Source organism: Erpetoichthys calabaricus, chromosome 3 (assembly GCF_900747795.2).
Source record: "Erpetoichthys calabaricus chromosome 3, fErpCal1.3, whole genome shotgun sequence".
Lineage (NCBI taxonomy): Eukaryota > Metazoa > Chordata > Cladistia > Polypteriformes > Polypteridae > Erpetoichthys > Erpetoichthys calabaricus.
Window position 1 is genome coordinate 308,372,835 of NC_041396.2, and position 23,578 is coordinate 308,396,412.

General features: G+C 42.1%; 1 protein-coding gene across 1 annotated transcript in view; it reads right to left on the reverse strand.

The window, feature by feature from the left end:
* Positions 1 to 4,729: 4,729 nt before the first annotated feature.
* LOC114644451 (tripartite motif-containing protein 16-like) overlaps positions 4,730 to 23,578 on the reverse strand; it is a 193,397-nt gene continuing 174,548 nt past the window's right edge. Inside the window, exons 4-9 of the mRNA XM_051924791.1 lie at positions 20,424 to 20,519; positions 12,625 to 12,858; positions 8,671 to 8,830; positions 8,163 to 8,228; positions 6,929 to 7,184; positions 4,730 to 4,739 (exon numbers count right to left, since the gene is read on the reverse strand). Of these exons, the coding sequence (XP_051780751.1) occupies positions 4,730 to 4,739; positions 6,929 to 7,184; positions 8,163 to 8,228; positions 8,671 to 8,830; positions 12,625 to 12,858; positions 20,424 to 20,519 (822 nt within the window). The remainder of the gene's footprint in view (positions 4,740 to 6,928; positions 7,185 to 8,162; positions 8,229 to 8,670; positions 8,831 to 12,624; positions 12,859 to 20,423; positions 20,520 to 23,578) is intronic.

Below are 23,578 nucleotides of genomic sequence, written 5' to 3' on the forward strand. Positions count from 1 at the left end.
ATCTGACCCCACGCTGACTGTTCAGTTAAACTCCTGTACTTGCCATGAGTTGCTCAATCTTATCCTTAATAATTCCTTCCATTAATTTTCCTGTAATGTTTCATGTTAAGCTTACTGGCCTAGAGTTGGATCTGCCCTGTCACCCTTTTTTATGTAATGGGATGATATTTGTCATTTTCTAGTCCTTTGAATCTCTCCAGTGCGCAGTGACTTCCTAAAAACATGTGCCAAGGGTTTCTATCTGTACTCACTGGCCTCCTTAAGAACTCGAGGGTAAATATTATCTGGTCCTGGTGATTTGTTTGATTTCAACCTATTTAATCTCAGCAGCTCTTCTCTCTATACAATTTCCAAATCCCTCATTATCTCCTTAGTAGTCCCTGTTACTGCTGGAGGTTATCTACTTGCTCACTTGTGACGACCTCAGATAAATGTAAGTTTAGGTTGTCCGCTATTTCACTTTCTGTATCTTTGAATTCCTCTTTACTATTTCTGATGCACTTCACCTCCTCCTTGACTGTTCTTTTACTACTAAAATACTGAAAGAATCTCTTAGGGTCATCTGTCGCCTTATCTGCTATATTCCTCTTTTAGCCTCTCTGATATCCTTCTTAATGGCTGCTCTCATGTTCTCATATGCTCTGCGATTCACTTTGCAGTCATTAGTCTTATATGCCTTATAAATTAGTTTTGTCCTTTGCAGCTTCTTTTTTAAATCTTTTTTTTTTTACATTTTTTATTTTATTAATTTTCATTGTAATCATTCCATACAAATAGATCAATTTATAACCCAACAAAATTGAAGACAAATCAAACCCCACCCCTGAGAAGGAGAGCTTAGCTAAAGGAAAATTGCTTAAGGCTTTTTAATAAGGCAACATTAAACAAAAGAAAGGGAGAAGTAAATATCTATGTCAATAAGAGATGGAGAAGGGAATTAAATGCGGTAATAGTTATTTCTCTTATTCTAAAATAATATTGATTAAATCCTGCCAGGTTTTGAAAAAAATTTTGTACAGATCCTCTAACTGAGAATTAGATTCTTTCCAATTTCAAATAATATAAAACATCGGTTACCCACTGACTTATCAGAGGAGAGTTAGGATTCTTCCAATTAACAGAATAAGTCTGCATGCCAAAAGTGTAGTGAATACAATCACCGTTTGCTTGTCCTTCTCCAATTCAAGTCCATCTGGAAGAACACCAAACACAGCTGTTAATGAGTTAGGAGGGATTGTGATACCAAGGCTGTCTGAGAGGCACTTAAAAAATTTGGTCCAAAATGATGTTAATTTGATGCAGGCCCAGAACATGAGACCCAGTGAGGCAGGAGCTTGGTTGCGGCGTTCGTAGGTTGGATCTTGCCCTGGAAACATTTTGGACAGTTTTAAGCGAGACAGATGAGCTCGATATATAATTTTTAGTTGAATAATTCTATGCTTTGCGCATATGGAACTCGAGTGAATTCTCTGCTTTGCTACCTTCCACTCCTTTTCTGATATATTGATTAAGAGATCTTCTTCCCAATGTCCTCTTGGATCTTTGAGAGGTAGGGACTCTAATAAGTTTTTATATAATGCGGAAATAGTGTTTAATGCCTCAAAATTGAGCAGTATTTTTTCCAGCATTGTGGAGGGTGCAAGGTGGGGGAAATCGGGCAATTTCTGTTTAACAAAATTTCTAATTTGAAGATAGTAAAAGAAATGTGTAGCTGGGAGGTTAAATTTTGAATGTAATTGTTCAAAAGATGTAAATATGTTGTCTATATAAAGATCTCTGAGCATTTTAATCCCAAAACTTTTCCAGGTATTAAAAACTGGATATACTTGCGAAGGTTGAAAGAGGTGGTTCTCTTGCAGAGTTGCCACTGATAAAAGATTTTCCATCTTAAAATGCTTTCTAATTTGGTTCCATATTCTGAGTGAGTAAAGCACAATTGGGTTATTAGTATATTTGCGATAACTTGCATTTATTGGAGCACAAAGCAGGGAGTATAAAGAAGTACTACAGGATTTTACTTCTATTGCGGACCAAGCCAGTGTATGTTCATTTATTTGTGTCCAGGTTTTTATGGCTTGTATGTTTGCTGCCCAGTAATAAAACTGAAAATTAGGTAAAGCCATGCCACCTTCTGCCTGAGGTCTTTGTAGGGTCGCTCTTCGGATACGTGGGTGTTTTGAGTTCTAAATGAATGAGGTTATTGTTGAATCTAACTGTTTAAAAAACGATTTATTGATATATATTGAAATGTTTTGAAATAAAAAGAGAAGTTTAGGAAGAATATTCATCTTAACAATGTTAATTCTTCCGGCTAGAGTGAGATGAAGGGTTGACCATCTATGCAAGTCTTGCTTAATTTTTTCCATACAGACAGCAAAATTTTGTTGATAAAGAGCTTTATGTTTACTTGTGATATTTACCCCTAGGTATTTAAACTGATCTGCTATGGTAAAAGGTACGGTGTCTAATCCGATATTATATGCTTGTGAATTCACTGGAAAGAGTATACTTTTATTCAGATTAATTCTAAGACCAGATATCTTTTGAAATTCTGTTAGTGCTGTTAAAACTGCAGGGACAGTGTTTTCTGGGTCTGATATATATAAGACCATATCATCTGCATATAGAGAAATTTTCTGTTCCAGTCCTTCTCTGACAATCCCCTTTATCTGATAAGAATTTCGACAGAGAACTGCCAGTGGTTCAATAGCGATTGGAAACAACAGTGGCGACAAGGGACATCCTTGTCTGGTACCACGTTCTAGTTTAAAGTAGTCTGAGCAAATGTTATTAATACAAACTGAAGCTTCTGGATTGTTATACAGTAGTTTGATCCAAGCACAAACATTCAGGCCAAACCCAAATTTCTCCAATGCAGTGAAAAGGTAATTCTATTCAATCATATCAAATGCTTTTTCTGCATGTAATGATAGTGATATCGCTGGGGTGTTTGATTTTACTGGTGAATATATAGCATTAAACAAGCGTCGGAGATTGGAAGATAAGTGTCGGCCTTTAATAAATCCAGTTTGATCTTGTGATATTACCGAGGGCAGCACTTTCTCCATCCTTCTAGCTATGATTTTTGAGAGTATCTTAACATCATTATTCAGGAGTGAAATTGGTCTGTATGATGCACATTGTAACAAGTCCTTATTTTGTTTAGGAAAGACAGTGATTAATGCTTGTCGAAATGTTTGAGGTAGTATTTGGTTATCTCTAGCTTCTGTAAATGTTGCCAATAAGAGGGGAACTAGCTGAGTGGAGAATTTCTTATAAAATTCTACGGGGTAACCATCAGGGCCTGCTGATTTCCCGCTTTGTAGTGACTTTATAGCATCTAGTAATTCTGTTAGCGTTAGAAGTTTATCCAGTTCCTCAGCACTTAAAGCATCTTTTTGTGGTGTCTGTAATGTATCCAGAAATGCATTAGATTGTGTGTTGTCTTCTTTGACTTCAGTAGAATATAAGGATTTATAATAATCTCTAAATGCATGCATTATATTTTTATGGTCAATAATTTCTTCTACAATCGTGTTGGTGATTACTGGGATTGCATTGCGAACTTCTTGTTTGTGAATTTGTTTTTTAAATCTTATTTAATCCACCGTGGAGTTTTTTTAATTTCCTATTAATTCCAATTTTACGTACAGTATGTATCTGTCCTGCATTACATGTCAAATATTTTTAAACCTGTTCCACTGCTCCTCGACTGTTTCCACACTTAACAGCTTATCCCAGTCTATCCTCCTTAGACTTTGTCGCATCTTCTCAAATTAGCCTACCAAAGTTCAACTTAACAAGTTTAGTCTTTGCAGCTTCACTCTTAAAAAACACTGAGAATCCTATGACCTTATGGTCACGTGACACTAGTGGTCCAATCACCTCTACACCCTCAGTTCTATCCTGATTATTACTAAACACTAAATCCAGACAGGCTTCACCCCATGTTGGTGTTTTAACATGCTGTGTTCACAAACAGTCACTGATTACTTCTATAAACTCCTGCTGTTGTGCTCCTCCATCTGCAAGGTTATCCCAGTTAATATTTGGATAATTCAAGTCCGCCACGACTATGATATCTCTTTGTAAACTTGCCATGAGTGCCAACATGTGCCACATGCTAGAGTGCCTACCTACACTTGCACTCAAAATTGAGAGCACCACTTATCTGCCTAATAATCGATTTCACAGCTGGACACTTAGGGGAAAACATTCACGCAGTATCAACATATTACTTGCTACACACCTTGTGTTTTTCAAAATAAAAAATTATATTTTTACTTTTATAATTTTTAAAATAAATGGATCATTAATACACGGTGGCACAGTGGTAGCGCTACTACCTCGCTATTAGGTGACCTGGGTTTGCTTCCCGGGTCCTCTTGGTGTGGAGTTTGCATGTTCTCCCCGTGTCTGCGTGGGTTTTCTCCGGGTGCTCCAGTTTCCACGCACAGTCCAACCATATACAGGTTTGGGCGCATTGACGATCCTAAACTGTCCCTAGTGTGTGCTTGGTGTGTGTGTGTGCCCTGCGGTGGGCTGGTGCCCTGCCCAGGGTTTGATTCCTGCCTTGAACCCTGTGTTGGCTGGGATTGACACCAGCAGACCCCCGTGACCCTGTGGTTAGTATATAGCAGGTTGGATAATGGATGGATGGGTGGATCAATAATAAGGAGTCATAATATCTTCAGAAGTCAAGTCAATCAGCTTTATTGTCATACCATCCTTACACCACACTGCAAACAAAAAGTAAAGCACATTTCAACCATCTCACTATACTTAATTATTAACAAAACTTTACTTAAAATAAATGTTCTTTTAGCATATGGAATCTTATATAAACTAACAAAACTCACTGGCCTTAAAGGTTATGTCAATATTAAGAATATTTTGTTAGATCTGACCAAATCCTTAACACTGGAGCTTTTCCAGGTGTGTAATATTGGAAGTGGCCACTAGTGGGAGCAGCTTACTAACAGAAGAATCAGCTGATCTCACAGCCCTGAAAGCCATGTGAGCCTTTTGGGTTCTCATTAAATTGATAAATGAACTGATGTTTGCTAGAACTGATGTTTGCTAGCAGTAACATTTAAATACATCTGTTCAAGTGTTTTATAAAACTTAAATTGTTATGTTTTTAATGTATTTTGACTTTTTTTTTTACAATCCACCTTTACTTCTGAGATTTAGCACATGTGTAATACAGAGTGTATCCACTAGACGGCGCCGCTGTACTGCAGTAGAAGCCCTCAGTCTCTCCTATTAAGTTGCTGCCCGTCTGCCTGACTGGTTGTTTCTCCATTTCTGGTTTCATGTTTGTGTTCTCCTGATTTCATTTAATGCTTTCTGCTTTGAGGTTTTAGATTTCTGTTTAGTGCCTCAGTGTGACTGGAACAGCCAAATCAAAAATGTTCTTTCTTTTTTCCATCCATCCATTTTCCAACCCGCTGAAACCGAACACAGGGTCACGGGGGTCTGCTGGAGCCAATCCCAGCCAACACAGGGCACAAGGCAGGGAACCAATCCTGGGCAGGGTGCCAACCCACCGCAGGACATTCTTTCTTTTTTGTTTTCTTTAATTTCAGTCATTCTGGTGTGTATTTGTTTGTTTTTTCTTATACTATAAATTTATTTAATAAGCTCCTGTATAAAGCTAGATTCCCCCATATCTATCTATCTATCTATCTATCTATCTATCTATCTATCTATCTATCTTAGAGGCACTAGTTTGGCGACTGACCAATCAGTGACCCCTTCTGTCCATCCCTTCTTTCTTATCCGCAGTTCTGTTTCAGTTTCGTGGAGGGAGAAGGCAGGGCTCAACCCCGGATGGGGCGTCAGACCACTGCAAAGCCCACAGACACTCGTACCCACGCCAAGTGTGTGTCAACTGACCAAGAATTTGTATTTTTAAGGATGTCGGTGTTTCCAGGGTACCAGTAGAGACAAATCTGGGGACAAGGAGAAGGAGGTGCAGTTTAATATTTTAATAATGGCATTAAGTGACACAGTACAACACTAGACTATCAGTATGGCCGACATCTGACTGACCGGTGAGTCTTCCTATTCAGACATTCATATGGAATTCATTCAGAAATGATGACCCCCTGAGAGGGACATAAAATGTCTAGCGAGAGAGCCACACTCCAGTCACATTTGTCACTCTGTGCTCCTACATATACACAGTCACTACTCAAGAGCTCTTGATACTTAGTCTATATAGTGCCTTTCAGTAGTGCTGCTCCAGCAGCACCACATGCCTGTCCTGCTTAAGAGGTGACATTCAATGACACTCAAGATGTCAGAGCAGTTGTTTGGGTGTCACCCTAAGGGACATGTAGCTGTCAGTCAACAGTGACCAGTGCTGGTCAGACTGGTATTTGTAGGTCTGTGGTCTCGCCAACCCCACACTATAACACACACACACACACCTGATTGGCTACTCAAACCAAATAATAATGGAGACCCTGATGGCCGCACAAACCCTGCGTTCTCATCCCCAAATTTAGTCACAGAGGTGCTGCCCCCCCCCCCACCATTCCTGTAAAATTCATTTTGACCCCAAACTACAAACACAAAGAGGACCTGCGCTTGTGGGGACATCAAGTGACCGGTGGAAGGTCCTGGTCAGTGGTCACATGGTGTAAGATGGCAGATTGTTACACTGGAGTGATACTTAAGGGAAAACCCTGGATAGAGGGGCTCAGTGAAGGTGGTGCTGAACCTGTGCAGGAGGGTCATTGTGTGTGAGACGCTATAAAATGACAGAGAGCCAGCAGGCCAGTCCAGATACACACCTATTCTGGAGCTGTAGGGAGTGTTGATTTCCATCTTCTTGTTATTGTGATACTCAGAGTAATGATATGGAGAATAATATTGAGAATAATGTAAACACCAGGACTTGTCATTGTATCTAAGCCCATACCCCCAGTCCCTCCCTTTCCTGCTCAGTCCTTTATATGCGACTCCAATGTCTATCCAGATTCCATTGCACTCCACCTCCCAGTAAAAACGAGTCCCAGTCAGACCTTCTCTGCACAGAACTTGGGGACTCCAGTCAAATCTGTCAGGATGATCAGGATAGTCAGTGACTGTCCCCGCATGTGTCACCTTCTTGTTCCCTTCAGACAGATGGAGCTCCCTGTTTGCCGTGTTGATGTCCAGTGTGAGTGGACAGAAGTCTGAGAGGGGAGAAAAGAAAACGAGTGAGGAAATCTGAGTGTGTCACATGACTGGGGGCGGGGCCCAACACAGACGATTAACAAGAACCAATCAGGAGCTGCGCTGACTTGAGTGCCATCAACAGTAAAGAGCTCCTCTGATTGGATAGAACACGTGGGCATTTAAAATTCAATTCTGGAATTATGATAAACACCACCGAGATCACCACCGAGGTCAGAGTTCTAATGGACTGTCCACAGTGACCGCTGGCTTTATTAAATGACACTTTTTATTGTCACAGTCCACCACTTTAATTTAAAATCAATCCCGTCACACTTCATCACTAAATTGATTTTCCCTTTCCTCACAATGACTCCACTGATCTTCGTTCTTCTCCTTCCATTCCCAGTGTCCTACTAAACATTAAGAGGTCAGCCTGCATGTGAGGGCTACACAGAATATGAAAATCAAATTAAAAATAAACTGCCTGAGATTGAAATGTTTCTACTGAATTGTCATAAAACTCCTGACTGCCAACTCAGTGATTTACTGGCCAGGAAACAAGACGGCCATTGAGTGCTGAGAAATGATTATCATCATTAAAATTATAATAAAAGAGAATGAGCCAATAAGAGACACACACAGAAAGGAGAGAATGGAAAACAGGAAAGTAAAGAAGCCGTTTGTGTGCGACTGGCGTAGTTGGCAAGATTTCATTTGAAGGTGATGTGTTTGGACTTCCTGGGAGTTCACTCGACACTTGAAGACATTCACACCACACAGACTGCTTTGGTGCTTCTCTGTCCTGATGGTCTCTAACCCATAATGCCCCAGTCTCAGGTCCCCGGCACTCACTCAGTCCTATCAGTCACTCTCAACAGTCACACGTCACTTTCTGCTGGTCACACTTTCATGTCAGAAGCTTGTCCTGAGACATTAAAAGAGAAATGATTTCTGTCCATGGGATCGATTCAGTCAAAGCACAAACTCACACTCACATTGTAAAAACTCGTCTCTGCTCCGAGGTTCAGGAGGCTGTAGGGTGAAAACTGAAGCTTCACGACCTGAAAGTAAAAAGAAAGAGAAGAATGGAAACTGTGAAGATGTCTTCATGTAATGTCAGGTCAATTCTTAGTGCAGTTCATATAAAACACAAAAGGACAAATAAAGTTTCTTTGTAATTGTAATAAAAGAAGTGATGTGTTTGAAAAGACGCGTGAATACAAATAAGCACAATCGACCAACAGAAAAACAGCTGCTATGACATCTGAAAATGGCCAATCACGAAGAGATAAAGAAATAAATGTTTGTAAAAGCAAGTGTGACCTCACTCAGCTAGTCAGTGTCAAAGGCGCTATAAAACATATCAAACATCTTTAAGAGCAAAGGCTGACACCGCAGACACGTTAAAGAGCAGGCCTTCTTCATGTGCCTCATCTCTCAGATTCCTCCGTTTGTCCTTCTATTTGACTTTAACAGCAGACACAACATAACCAGATGATGTACCTGATGGAGTCCATGTCACGATGTCCCACTGGCTGATCTTCTCCAGACTCTTCTCCACACAGGACAGATTCTTTCTCAGGACCTCAGATGAGAAGTTCTCAGTGACAGTGAAGCTGAGTGAGTCTCCCTCTGCAGGAAGGACACCGTGAGACTGGAAAGTCTGGAAACATGGAGAAATCAAAGAAATGTTTGTTAGAAGAAGCTCTTCTGATTTAAGGGATCTGTGTGGTGGACAGCCAGCCTGGTTAAATGGGCGATGATGTCTCGTTATTGTATTGCTTATTTATGAGAGTGAACTTCAGTGTAGTTTCACGTAACTTATTATCATCCTTGACTTTCAATAATCCTGTAATGGCTGAGAGGCGAGTCATCAGACTGTAAATGAGGGCACTGAGGGCGCAGCGGGCAGACGGGTACAGAATTGACTAAGCACCACAAGACATTATGGTGTGAGGAGCTTAAGACGAATTGGGGCTCATTCACACTTCAGTGATTGTTTAGCAAGCTTTTTAATGGCTTTCTGCACGCGCTGGCCAAGCATTTTGTTGGGGTTTTTAGGGGCTTTTCAGGTGTTTCTCCAATGTGTTTCAGGTATTTGTCCAGGGTCTTTAGAGCGTATTTTGCAGATATGAATGACATCATTTACTGTACATTTTGTAGGCTGTGTTTCAAGAATGTCTTCTATAGCTTTAGTACTTTTAATCCTGGTGATCACAGCCCTGCAGAGCAGAGTCATCAGCGTTGTGATTGCACATATTGACTTCACCCTGTTCTGCTGCTAAAGATGTCAATCAGGACGATTCTGACTCTCTATGAAGCATGCAGCATCCTGAAAAATTCCACAATTACATGAGAGTGTCAATGAAGCACTTAAGTACATGATGTGTGACCAAAAAAAACAAAACTTAAAACATTGCGTTATTTCAGCAAGACGATAAAAAGAAGAAGCCTGCTGCTATGAGTGTAACATCACCCAGTCGTCTAGTAACTGCTAGTGACAAGCACAGTGTAACCACCTCAGAAGAACTGAACAGATGTTATCCTCGTATATATTTAATCCTACATGAGCTGAGGGGTACATTTCAGGTGCCCAGTTTAGGGTCACTCGGTGGACGACAAGAAGTGAATATGATGGACGGTGTGGCAGTCATTCTCAGGGCTCAGTCGCCAGCCAAGCAGAAAAGAGTGCGCTGTGTGCAGTTCACAACCAGAAACCTGTTTGTAAAAATCTGCTCCGTTTGAATCCAGCTATCAATCCAGTTATTTCATTCAGATATTTTATAACAGAGTGGTTGATATGTCGGCACAGTGGCCAGTGTTCAGCCAGGGGATGGAATAATGGCGTGGATATTATGTACTGCACAAAGGACTTGACACATTTTCTTAATTGAAAAGTATTACTGACACATTTCCAGCATTAAAACAGGTAATAATACACCGTTAAACACACTCATTAATATCGATCAATACTCAACAACACGAGCAGAGATCCTGCAAACCCCTCACAGATGAAATGGCCGTTCTGCGCTACCACTCTGCCTTTATGTGAACACATCCGTACTTCTAGCTTTACATTTAGTTTGAATCCGTTTAAAGTTCAACTTTTGCTGAGTTCTTCTCACTTGATCTCGAGGTACGTGTGAACTTGAGCTCTCTGTCAATCGGTGCCACGTGTTTTACTTTTAATGAGTTGCTTCACTCCTGGCTCGTCCAGGTAGAGGCAGTGACTTCCTGCACAAACACTTCCAAAACTCACCTCTGTGTCCTTTTATGAGCGGCACCATTGCTTTCAATGTTTGGCTGAAAACAATAGAAAACTGCTGCATGCCGGAGTTCTGTTATTGAAAACAATGGCAGGTAACTTTTCTAGCACCTTAGGAGTGTTCAGGCGAAGTGCTGCAATGACAGAAAACACGTAACTGTGAATGTAAAGTTAAAATTGGGGATTGGGGTCAGTGCTGGAGCTGCTGCTTTGATAGATGTGTGGTGACGTTAATTAAATTAAAAGTAAAGACTTACCAAGGTACAAAGAAATCCATTCAATTTAATTATACAACGGTAGGTCTGCAGCTAGAAGGTGATGAGAGAGACTTGGGCGTCCTTTTAAACTGATCGCCATCTTTAACCAGACAAAGTGGACAAGGCTACTGAGAAGGTGGGTGACATGGTGTCCATGATGTATGCACTACAGTATATGCACTACACGGCCAAAAGAACGTGTAGTTCATTTCAAACCCTTGGAGATTAACATGGAGTTGCCCATCTTCGCTGTCTTAACATCCACTGGATTTTGCAACATGTCTGCTGCGGTTTGCTTCGACTCACATTTCGACAACTGCATTACGGAGGTCGGCCCTGATGTTGGCTGATAATGCGGGGATCACCTTCACCATTCCTGTCAATCCCAAAAGTGTTCAGTAGATTTGAGGTCAGGGCCTTGTGCAGGTCAGTCAGGTTGTTCCACACCATTGCTCTGTTGACCTTCACCAGACTGTTACCAGGTGGTATTCTCCTGGCATACGCCAAACCCCGATTCACCAAGCAGACCACCAGATCTTCAGTGACGAATAATTCAAAACTCCAGAGACTGAGTTTCCACTGCTCCAGACTCCAATGCTTTACACCACTCCAGCTGGTCCTTGGTATTGCTCACTGTTTAATGAAGCTCCAGAGAAACAGTTTCCATGCTGATGTTGATTTTAGAGGCCATCTGGAATTCAGTATTGGCTGTTGCAACCAAAGATGGATGATATTTATGTGCTTCAGCATTTGGTGCTCACAGATCTTGTGTGTTCTACCACTTTCCACCTGAGCTGTTGTTGTTGCTCATAGACATTTCTTCTTCACACTTACAGCACTTACATTTAGCCAATAAGAAATTTAACAAACCAACTTGTTGGAAATGTGGCATCCTATGACTGTGCTATGCTGAAAGTCACAAACGCTTCAGTTCAAGTGCACCCCGTTACACGGCCAGATTCCAGGGCTGTGTGGACCTCTTAGCAATGTGTTGGCTGACAAAACTCAATTCACTGATTAGAAGGGCAGTCCACATACCTTGGACCATGTAGTGTATCAGGAGCAGTGAGTCCAGATCCAGAAGTGTGTGTGCAGTGTCACACACGTGCGATTGGGAAACAGCTAAAGGGCCTGAATAATACAAATTATACGCCAGACCAGGTGACTGTGAGGTGCACTGACTGTCTCTCTCAATCCCTTGCAGACCATCCATGGGAAATCACACACAGTCGCAGCGCCACTGATGATGTCACTTACATGCTCCTCTAATAAAGCTGCCATCCTTGATACCATGCCTTCAGTCTGTTTTGGACAAGTATCTGTGAGCATCTCTGTTCAATTTAAGCCATTTTTGCAGCCGAGGAACAATATACGGGTGGCTGCCCCAAACCTTTTTGATGACTTTTTGTCGTTCTTGTGACAGCAGGTTTGTCTCCATATTCAATTAATGACATAAAAGTAGAAAACAGAGTGGAGAGAAGAGTAACGAGCCTGGACTGTGGGGTCTGAGTTGTGAGAAAATGCTGAAGGACTTGAATCTTACCAGTTTAAGGGCAGAGACTTGAGGATGTGACCTGACAGTAGTGTTTAAAGATATGAAGGTAGTTGGTGTCAGGTGTCACCTTTTATTAGAGGTTGTATTTAAAAAGAAATAGTTAGGCATACATTTCATTCAAATGTAGTTCTCCACACCAAGAACTGTACAGACAACGGACAAATTATCCTCTGGTGCCAGTGGAAGCAGCAACTCAAACACTTTTGTAAACAGGCGTATTAGAAATATTAGGTGAATATGAAAAGATGATCTGCACTGGGCTGAATGGTCCGCTCTTGTCATGTTATACAAACTCCTCAGGTCTTTTGAATTTCTCTGTAAATGTTCTCAGGACCCACACACCCCAATCTGATCAGATACCCAATAAAGTGTCACCTCACCTGTAGGAAGCGGTTGTGGTCCTTGGTCTCTGACAGCTCCCTCAACTCAGCATCTTTCCTCTTCAGCTCCACGATCTCCTTCTCCAGTTCCTCTCTGACTCCTTCAATCTTCTCCATTTCTGTCTTTTCTTGTTCTCTGATCTTCTCAATCAATTTCTTCTGGGTTTTTCCAATACTGCAAATCAGATCAATGAAGCTCTTCTCGTGTTTCTCCAATTCATTTTCCACAGAGATCTGGTTGGAAGGAAAAAAGACACAGAATTAAGTTACCTAATAAGAATTACCAGTCACAAGGCACTTCTGTTGGTTATCTATCTATCTATCTAAAGGATGATTTAAATGGGCTGGTATCACCTCTGGGTGGATGATGGTCCTTTACTTAAACAGAAAACTAGAATAATGGGAGGGCACTAAGAGATTGTCTCCCAGGGAAATATGTTCTCTCAGTTTGCCAGGTGGCAGCATCCCACTGCCATTGCTCCCCTTTGAGCACTCCTAGGGCTGAATGGGATAAGTAGTCTGAACAGGCAGCCATGTTGAAGTGTGTTGGAGCTGCTAGAGTGAGGTTTTGGGCGGAAAACCCACTGTGCTATGAGTCCTTTGTCTGACCCAGAAGTGCTTCTGGAGTACACTTGTCACCTGCTGGGAATACTCGAGAGTTCAGCTTTAAAAAGAGCCTCTCCTGCTGTGCTGGGTACACTGGAGCTGGGAGTGGAGTAGGACAACACTCAGCTGGAGCAGAGCAGGAGAGCAGAAGAAGAACAAGTCCGGGAATTGTAAGGAAAAGCTTGTGTGTTGGGCGGTAGTTGTGTAGAAGTAAAGGAGACCTTATGGACCAGAGAGTGGTGTGTAGTAGTTGAGTTCTGCTATTGGATTTCATTGTGTTTGTTTTTAGTGATTTCTTAGTCAGTTGTCTCCTGACATCTTTTTCCACACTTCAGTAAGATATTCTTCAGCCCTTGCACCCTGGACATTATTTCTATCTTATGTTGCACTTGATTCACAAATGTCCTTTAAGGTGACCCCATCACCTCCTCACTTCAAACCATAATTCAAACTGCAGTTACAAACGGGTGTTCTATTTACTGCTGTGCCCCTGTCCATTACTTTAGGTGGGATCCTCACACACCACAGTTCCTTAACACAAATGTAGTATTAGGAAATGCTCTACAGAACACTGCAGGCTTTTTATAAAAGTCCAACACACCATTACAGATTTAAAATGTACGGTGCTAGAGATTACCAAACCAGCTCACCATGTAGTGACATTGATAGTCTCCTCTAACGTCAAGAGGCCAACTGGATCTTTAAGATCAACACGGTTCAGCCAACAGCTTTAAATGAACTGAAGGACTTTCATGTTTCCTTATCTCTTTTAGAACGGTTGTCGACATTTGCCAACATGCAGACCCGAGGACTGATGTCATCAAAACTCAACATCCAGGGGTAGAAGGTGATAATCAGCTGTAAACGTCAATAAAACTCACCGTTACGTTATAGGTGGACTCTCTTTGCTAGGAGGAACGTTAGACTCATTGACTTGATGTCTAATCTGTGTGTGTGTGTGTGAGTAGTGAAGAGGAAATCAGACTCTGATTTTGATACGAGGGATCAGGAGATCGAGCAGGAGAGTGAGGTATTAACATCAGCTAATTGCCCGGCACGGCTTACTAGTGGACACAACCAATTACCAGCCGCTGGACTACTTCAGGCTGTTCTTTCCTGAAGCTGTCTTTTAACGAGACAAAGAGGTGCGCCGGGCAATTTTTTTGATTCCCCTGCTGAGCTTGCACCGTATTCTCATTTTTCAAGGTGGAAGCTCACAACAAAAGACGAGATGAAGGGCTATGTGGCATTGCAAACAGAGACGGGACTGGACTGGCATTCTAATTTTTAGGAGCGCTGGTCCAAATGTGCTCTGTCCCCTGTTGACTTTGGACAGTTGTGTTGAGTGACAGGTACATGCTTCTGCAGTTTCATTCATTTCTGTGACAACCAGAAGCAAATCCTGTGAGGTGAGTCAGGGCATAACTCCATGTATAAAGTTCAGCCTCTTCTAGACCTGTAGACATGTAAACAACATTATCATCCTGGCTGTGATTTGTCTGTGGATGATAAAATACAAGGGGTGCCTTTTATCCGTCAGTATATGCTGGACAAACCCACAAATAATGGAATAAAAGATTTTGTGTTGGCAGAAGCAAGCACTGGCTTCAGTCTGAAAATCATGACATGCAGAAGAAAATACTCCTTATCAAAAACTGACCCTCCATTGACAAGTCACGGTGTACAGGAGCTACTAGACGGTTATGGACACATGTAGTGCAAAAGGACAATTTCTACTTGTCTCCAGAATTGTTCATGGGATTACAGAGCAAGGAAACTGGAGGATGTGGCACAGTGAGGGTGAACAGGAGAAATATGGCTGCAGAACTGAAGCCAGGCAGGCTGAAAATAAAACAAAGTGACAATCCAGTTTTTATGCAGGCAGAAAACGTGGCAGCAGTGGTGTGGCACAACGTCAAACGAGTTACTTGTCTCACTATAGTTCACATTTTAGAACATTAGAACAATCTAGATGACAACAGGCCATTCGGCCCAAAAAAGCTCGCCAGTCCTATCCACTTAATCCTTCTAAAAACACATCAAGTCGAGTTTTGAAAGTCCTAAAGTCTTACTGTCTACCACACTACCTGGTCTCTTATTCCAAGTGCCTGTCATTCTTTGTGTAAAGAAAATCTTCCTAATGTTTGTATGAAATTTACCCTTCACAAGTTTCAAATTGAGTCCCTGTGTTTTTGATGAACTAATTTTAAAGTCACCGTCTCGATCTACTGGACTAATTCCCTTCATAATTTTAAACACTTCAGTCAGGTCACCTCTTAATCTTCTTTTACTTAAACTGTAAAGGCTCAGCTCTTTTAATCTTTCCTCATAACTCATCCCCTGTAGCCCTCAATCAGCCTCGTCGCTCTTCTATGGACATTTTCTTGTGCTGCTATTTCTTTTTTGTAGCCAGGAGACCAAAACTGCACCCAGGATTCCAGATGAGGCCTCACCAGTGTGTTATAAAGCTTGAGCAGAACCTCCTGTGACTTGAACTTCACACATCAAGGCGCTATATAACCTGACATTCTGTTTGCCTTCTTAATGACTTCTGCACACTGTCTGGAAGTCTATAGTTTAGAGTCCACTGTGACTCCTAAATCCTTCTCATAAGGTGGACTCTCAACTTTCAGACCCCCATTGTGTATTCACACCTCACATTTCTACTTCCTATGTGTAATTCTTTACATTTACTGACATTAAAATTCATCTGCCACAAATCTGCCCAAGCCTGTCTGCTGTCCAAGTCCTTCTGTGATAACGGATTCCAAATTATCTGCTAATCCAGTGTAGCAGTTGATGCTTGTGTCCACCTCTCGAACCCTCAGGTACCACTCTTGAGACCAGGTGAAAGTATAATAATATTCTTTTTTATTATAATACGGTGCACCAAGCACTCTCCTCCACACACTCATAAACACAATAAACTCTCAATAAACAATCCTCCACTCCCAGACACGTCGCCACCCTACCTCCCAGCTCAGGTCGGTGTTCTGGGCTTCCCAGAGTCCATTAATAGCCCCTGACCCGGAAGTGGCTCCAAGCCAAACCCACAAGTCCGTTTTCCTTCCGGGTCAGGGCAAACAGTCCTTTTTCTTCATCCCGGGAGCACATCGCTTCTTCCAGTCACGTGACTGAGATGCACTCCCGGGTTATAGGGCATGCCAGAGCCCACTAGCCCCCTACAGCGACTCCTGGCGGCCCCCAAGGTATCCAGCAGGGCTGTGTCAAAACATTACAAAGTCCATGCGGCCCTGCTGGAACTCGGGGCACAAATATGCTGTCCGGAGGGCTCCTCCTAGCGGCCTGGGGGTGACGACCGGAGTCCATAGCCGGTCGTCTGTCACACCAGCTATCTTGGTATCATCTGCTGACTTAACCTGCTTGTTCCTTATATTCCTATCGAAATCATTTCTGTATATTAAAAATAGCAGCGGCCCCATCACTGACCCCTGCTGGTCACCACTCTTAACACTGGGAGGTTAGCCACTTCCTCACTTGTTAAGTTTAGAGCCTCTGCTATTTTACAGTCTGTATGTTTTAATTCCCTTTTACTATTCCTGATGCACTTCACTGTCTCCTTGACTGTTCTTTTACTACTAAAATACTGAAAGAATCTCTTAGGGTCGTCTGTCGCCTTATCTTCTGTATTCTTCTCCTGCTGTCTTTTAGCCTCCCTGATATCCTTCTTTATGGTTGCCCTCATGTTCTCATACGCTCTACGATTCACTTTGGAGTTATTAGTCTTGTATGTCTTATGCAGTTGTTTATTACTTTGCAGCTTCTTTTTTAACTCTTCACTAACCTACTGTGGAGTTTTCTTTCATTTCCTATTAATTCCAAATTTAGGTATGTACCTGTCCTGCATTACACATATAACATTTTTAAACCTCTTCCACTGCTCCTCGGCTGTCTCCACACTTAAATGCTTATCCCAGTCCATCTTCCTTAGTCTTTGCTGCATCTTCTCGAAATTTACAAACCTCTGAGAACTGTATTATATTATGGTCACGTGACCCTAGTGGTCCAATCAGCTCTACTCCCTCAATTCTGTTTTGATAATACAGAATACTAAATCCAGACAAGCTTCATCGCGCGTTGGTGCTTTAACATGCTGTGTTAAAAACACTCACTGATTTCTATTAAAAACTCCTGTTCTTGTGCTCCGCCATTTACAAGGTTCTCACGTGTGAGAAAGTGATTCATGAAAGGGGAAGCCAGAAGGCAGGAAGCTGGACAAGCCAGTTGCAATAGAGGAGCACAATTGAAAACATGGCAGGAGTTGATTCACTTGATCAGATTCAGGCACAAGTCCACCAAATGGTACCACGCTGTGTATCATCACGTGCGTGAGGTGGCACTGACCAATGGATATATGCTGTTCAAGTAGGCAGACGGTGACAACACCATGACAGCAGCTGATTTTGTAAGAATGTGGTCGACGCCTTGCTGGCAGAGTACATCACAGTGCCTACTGCAAAGAGAGGAAGAACATCACAAAGCGGGCATTGGATGTGGCAACAGACAACTGAAACAGAGGCACCAGGGCAAGACATATTGGCAGCAGTGAATGTGTGGCAATGCCCGCAGTTCTCTGCTTTGAACGATGTCATACTTTGCAGGACTACACCATGTGACAGGTCTGTGATTTGTATGTGACGTCACATAGAAAAGAGACTCATACAACATAAAACACAGTGGCATTTGGAATATTTTTTGTTCATTGATGTGTGAGACCATTGCATTGTGTGCTTTTAGAAAACGGAGTTTTTAGTAAAAATATTCAGCCCTGGGAGAAAAGAAAAGAAAAGAAGAAAAAATCCGCCTAAAAGAATTGAATTGACGCTCCTATTATTGTTCACTTCTGATGACTTTGCTCAACTACACTCTCAATATCTATCTTTATATTTGTATTCTATTGGTTATTTTACATATTTATTAAATCTGTTTGCTATGTTGTGTCCCATTTTTAATACCCAATGACATTTGTTACTATCACATTTTAGTTCCCATCTTTTCTTTTTTCATTCTCGTCAGAGGGTGGCTCCATGATGGCTGTCCATTTCAGGTTCAAGAGCTCAGGTCTTGGAGGGGACCGAGTGTAATGGAGAAACTGGTTTATTGTAGGCAGACAGTACCAGTAGAAGTGCTAGTTCTTCATATTATAAAGGCTGAAGGATTGATTCATACCGTGTATTACATAATAAGCGCACACGACTGGCACCAGAACACCTCAGAGAAGACATCAGCAGAATAAGGAAGGTGTTAAAGTACAGAGATAGTTTGCTAGTTAATTCTGTTACATCACACTCAAGCAGGTGAGGTTTGTTCTAGCAGAGCAGTAAACAGGTAAGAGTTCATTTAAGAAGGGAGGACATTAAATCAGGCCACGTGTGAACAGAAGACAGAATTAGACAGAAAGCTGTGAAGTGACCAGAAGGAAAGCAGGAGTTATGGAGAAGTTGAGAAAAGACCAAGACACACACAGCAGGCAGCTACCACTAGTGCATGAGAAGCCATAGGTAGAAACGTGAAATTATTTTCAACAGTATGGGCAAACACAGGGGACACTAACAACTATCGCAGTTTGTTTAAACTTACAAATAAATTCATATTTTTAAAATGAGTCCAACAGTCACCGAATCAGATTTATAAAATGAGGCCAAATCCTACCTGATGTTGGACTTTTTGGAGTCTTACATCTGTGGAAGATGCTAACTAGTCCAGCACCGCCAGCTCTGGGTCATTGAACTTGAGGAGGAGGTAATTAGACTGTGTTGGACTAGAGGACTGAACTTACCCAGAAGTCCTTTGGTAATAGTGTGCAGTCGTAAAGTGATGCGGAGGGAGTCCAGGAAGATACAAACAGAGCGGTCATGGTGTGAATTTAGCAGACAGTAACAGACACATAGTGTCCAGGTGAATCAAGCCCAGAGTTGGAGGTGTCCAGCTGTTTTCAGCTCATTTCAGGACTGGACAGACACTCTGGAAACTCTGAGGTGGTAGATAGGAGTGAGAAGTCTCACCTTACAAATCCACTCCAGTGCACAAAGAAAGAAAAGAAGTGAGAACTGCAACTAATTCACCAGGGAAACCGAGGTGCAGGTCTGAGTCCGCACTCATATAGCATTATGATATACTGGTGCACAGGTACAAGTCCTACCTGGATGGGTAAAAAAGTCTTTTTTGTTAGAGTCATTGTCACTGTCCAGGATGGAACAAATGACATACAAAAGGGCAGACTGTCAATTTAAAGAGTTTACTGTTAAGTTGAGGAGTAGAACTGACATGGTGGCAGTCTCAGATGTTTTATCTGTGCCATGCACCAGTCCAGATAAGACTGAAGAGATTAGGACGTTTAGTGCATGTCTGACATTTTGGTGCAGAACAAAGGGGTCTGCATGAGTTACATTGGAGCCAGAGGGGCATTAATGTAAGTTTAACATTCATTATATTTAAATGAATGCAATCAATTGTTAAAGAAACGATTCACAAATAAATGTAAAGAACAGGAGTGTAAGTGAGCAGTCGGCATGGGGTTAGACTGGGAGTTTCATGTTTTACTAAGATGCAGGAATTCTATGAGGAATCAGCAACATCAGACAATCCCAAAGACATAAACCATTGTGGTGGTCAGTCTGTCCTGATGGCTTTCCTCCGCTCATTTGTTGTTCCTCGACTGTCACCTCTGCTCACTTCATTAGTGTCTTCATTCGACTGTTGACTGACATGGTGTGTTCTGCTCATTTTGTCTGAACTGATGATACACCCCAGTGGTCTGAATGTAATTTGTAAGATTTAAAAAAATGTGTTAAGAACAGCAATCTCAACAATTAAAACTGCAATCACTCAGCCAGTGGAACACCTCATGCTATGGAGTCAAACAAAGTTGTGACCAAAAATGAACAAGAAAGGCCAAAAAGAAACATTGTGTCCACTGATCTCCTTCAGAACATCAATGCCAGGCTACAGTTTGAATAAAAGTGTGAATAAAAACCCGAAGGATATTGGGGTCATACCATCTGAATCATAAATGAATTAACCATGGAGGACAGTGACATGCCATGAAGGGCACAATGAAACGTCTTCTGTCCAAACGCATTTTCCTGTCGCTACACATCCATTGCCAGCTCTTCTGTTTTCAGTTTATTTCTATTGTCTTTGATATGAAGTGTCATCGTAATTCCACTCACCTTCATCTGCTCCTCTGGCTTCTTTGTCTCCTTCAGGGTCTTCTCTCTCTCCTCAAGTCTCCTCCTGATTTCACTCCATGTCACCTCCAGCTCTTTCTGTTTGGACACACAAGAGGACACGTTTGGTCTTATCAGAATTCACTTTCACGTTCCATCTGAAGATGAATGTACTGAGCTCAGATAAACCTGACAATAAATCAAATGAGTAACAAGTGGAAACATAAAAAAGTAAAATACATTAAACCTGAAACCCAGAGAAAATGAACAACTTTTAAAATTGAATTCAAGAAACAAGAAGACAACTGAAAGTTAATTAACTCAAATTTCAGTGATGAGGAAACAAATGGCTACATGGTGGGCTGCTTTAGGTCATGAAAGAGGACCACATTCAGCCTCGATTACCAGCGATGGACAAAGTGATGCTCAGAAAGCACTGAGGACTAAACAGGCAACTGAGACACTCAATAAAGATGAGCAGGACCTGCAAGACAAGCTGGCGGGGGGGCTACAGCCAAAGGTGCAAATCAGTCAATGGTATACAAGATGGTCATGAAGGGAACACCGAGGGATAAGAGAGCCTGCTGGAGATGAGGAGGAGGAGGAGAGCTCAGTGAAGCTGAAGGACATTTCATAAACCATTCTACAGCGGTGGACCCTGTGTGTCCGTGTGCTACAACGGGGTACAATGACACACACGTGTGCTCCACTGACAGGTCATGGGTGTTGTCGTCTTGTTTCAGAGGTGGATGTCCAACTTGGACAAGTGGATGGGCTGCTGATCAGAGTGTTGATGGATCCACGTTTCATTATCTTTGACTGAACAAGTGGTAATAGTATTGGCAGGTAGGCAGCGGTGCAAGAACAGTGTGAAGAGCGAGGAGCTAAGATTAGGGGCAGAACAGTCAAGGTGGTCTTAACAGAAGGGCCATCTGTGCCACATGCTAGTCCAAGTTAGACTGAGGAGTTTAGAAAGTTTAACATGAAGCTCAAATCTGTGTAGTCATAAAAATGCTGAATGAGCAGGAGATGAAAAGAGGAGCATACAAGACGACAACGGCAAATAAAAAATTATAAATCAGAAGTGCTGGAGAAACAAAATCAAATAAAAAAGACAATAAAGATAAAGAGTTAATACCAAAACATCAGAAATATATTTACATCCTAAATCGATTTGGAGATCGTTCCTCCCCCAAACTATGCGACTCTTCAATTCCACCCGGGGGGTAAACGTTAACATTATTCAAAGTTATCGTCTGTTTTTATTTTTATTACTCTTTAATTTAATATTGTTTTTGTAACAGTATGCTTCTGCTGGAGTATGTCTATCTATCTATCTATCTATCTATCTATCTATCTATCTATCTATCTATCTATCTATCTATCTATCTATCTATCTATCTATCTATCTAGTGTCTTTCATTCTCTCTCTCTCTATGAAGGCGTCAGCCACATCCACAGTTATAATATGGAAAGCTGCAATTTGTCATCACACACACATTTCTCTCCACTCCGAGTGTTCCTGGGTAAATAAAGACTCTAATGATGAACGCCACCATTAGACACATCCAGTTTCACCAGGATAGACTCCAGCTCTCTACCATCATAGACATTTTTTCTCCTCAAATGGATGCCCAGATGTCTTTATTGAATTTTAGAAATCCTTTAACTCTTCAGATTTAATTTTTTTCATTAAATACTAAACCCCACTCACCTGCTTTTCTGCTTTTTCCATCTCCAGCTCGACCTTTTTGTGGCCTTCATGTTCAGTCAATGCACACATCATGCAGATACACATCTCCTCATTTTTACAAAATATTTCCAGCCTCTTCTGATGTTTCACACAGAGCTCCACCTTCAGATTTCCATCTGGATCAGTCAGCTTGTGGTCCTTCCAGGCTGCTATTTCAAAGTGGGGCTGCAGGTGAGTCGGACAGTAGGAGGCCATGCAGGTGAGACAGGACTTCACCGCTTTGAACTTCATCCCAGTACAGGTGTCACACTCCACGTCTCCAGGGCCGGCATAATTCTGAGATGGATGAGGACTGAGTCTCGGCTTCTTTATTTTCTTGACGAGTTCATTCAGCACGGTGTTTCTGTGAAGTTCAGGCCTCGTTGTGAAGGTCCTTCTGCACTCAGGACAGCTGCACTCATGGCTTTGATCCCAGTAGTCATTGAGGCACTTCAGACAGAAACTGTGACCACAGAGGATTGAGACGGGGTCACTCAGGGTCTCCTGACAGATAAAGCAGGTGATCTCGTTCTGTAATCCGAACAGCTCGGCTTCGGCCATCGTCTGTCAGAGGAGAGACAGGCACAGACAGAGAGTCGGTCAGACAAACGAGGAGATTTAAAGAGAACTCTGAGAGCGAACAGAGAGGACATCTGAAGAGACAAACGTTAGGAACAGAGCTGGACGTCTGGTAATGTAACTCCGTTGTATCAGATGTGTATTGTGTGCCAGCACCAGGTGGTCCTCAGAAGACAGAGACAGCACCTCTCTGTAGTGAGAGGGGGTCCGTGACGGTGCATGTGGGGAGTGTGAGCGCCGCAATGAGGTGGTGTTGGTGCAGGATGTTGGTTGGGAGGCGAGCGGATTGCTCGTTATTGTCAGCTCAGCTGTTCTCCATTGACATTCTGCAGGTCGTTGGAGAAAAGGCACCTGGACAGATAGCTGAAGAGGGTCTCTGCCATCTGAGAAGGGCTGATGGGGGGAACTGGCTAGAGATGTGCTGGACATGAAGAAATGGAGCAGAAGCCGATACCTGCGTAGATTTAGCCTGGGCTTTTGAACTTGTCTCTCAGTGTTTTTACTGTCCACAAGCTCTGCATTGTATTGTGGATTATTTATTTATTGTGGTGCACTGCACGTCTGCTCTTTGGGGTCAGAGAACAGGGACAGAGAAGCAGCAGCATGCCGGGTGAGACTGTGGAGTGACACTGAGCACACTTGCCTTACACGTTTTGATTCTTGTCCATGTATTTCATTTTTACTTTAATGAAGTTAATAAGAACAGTTCTGTTCTAAATGCAGCAGCGTTAAGGGTAATAATGTCTGAAATTCCTTTTCACCTTTACTCCTTTAAACTTTCTCTAGTGGGTGACACTTGGAAACCCGGCTATTAAGTTTCTAAGCCTACTAGGAAGTCGTCAGTTAC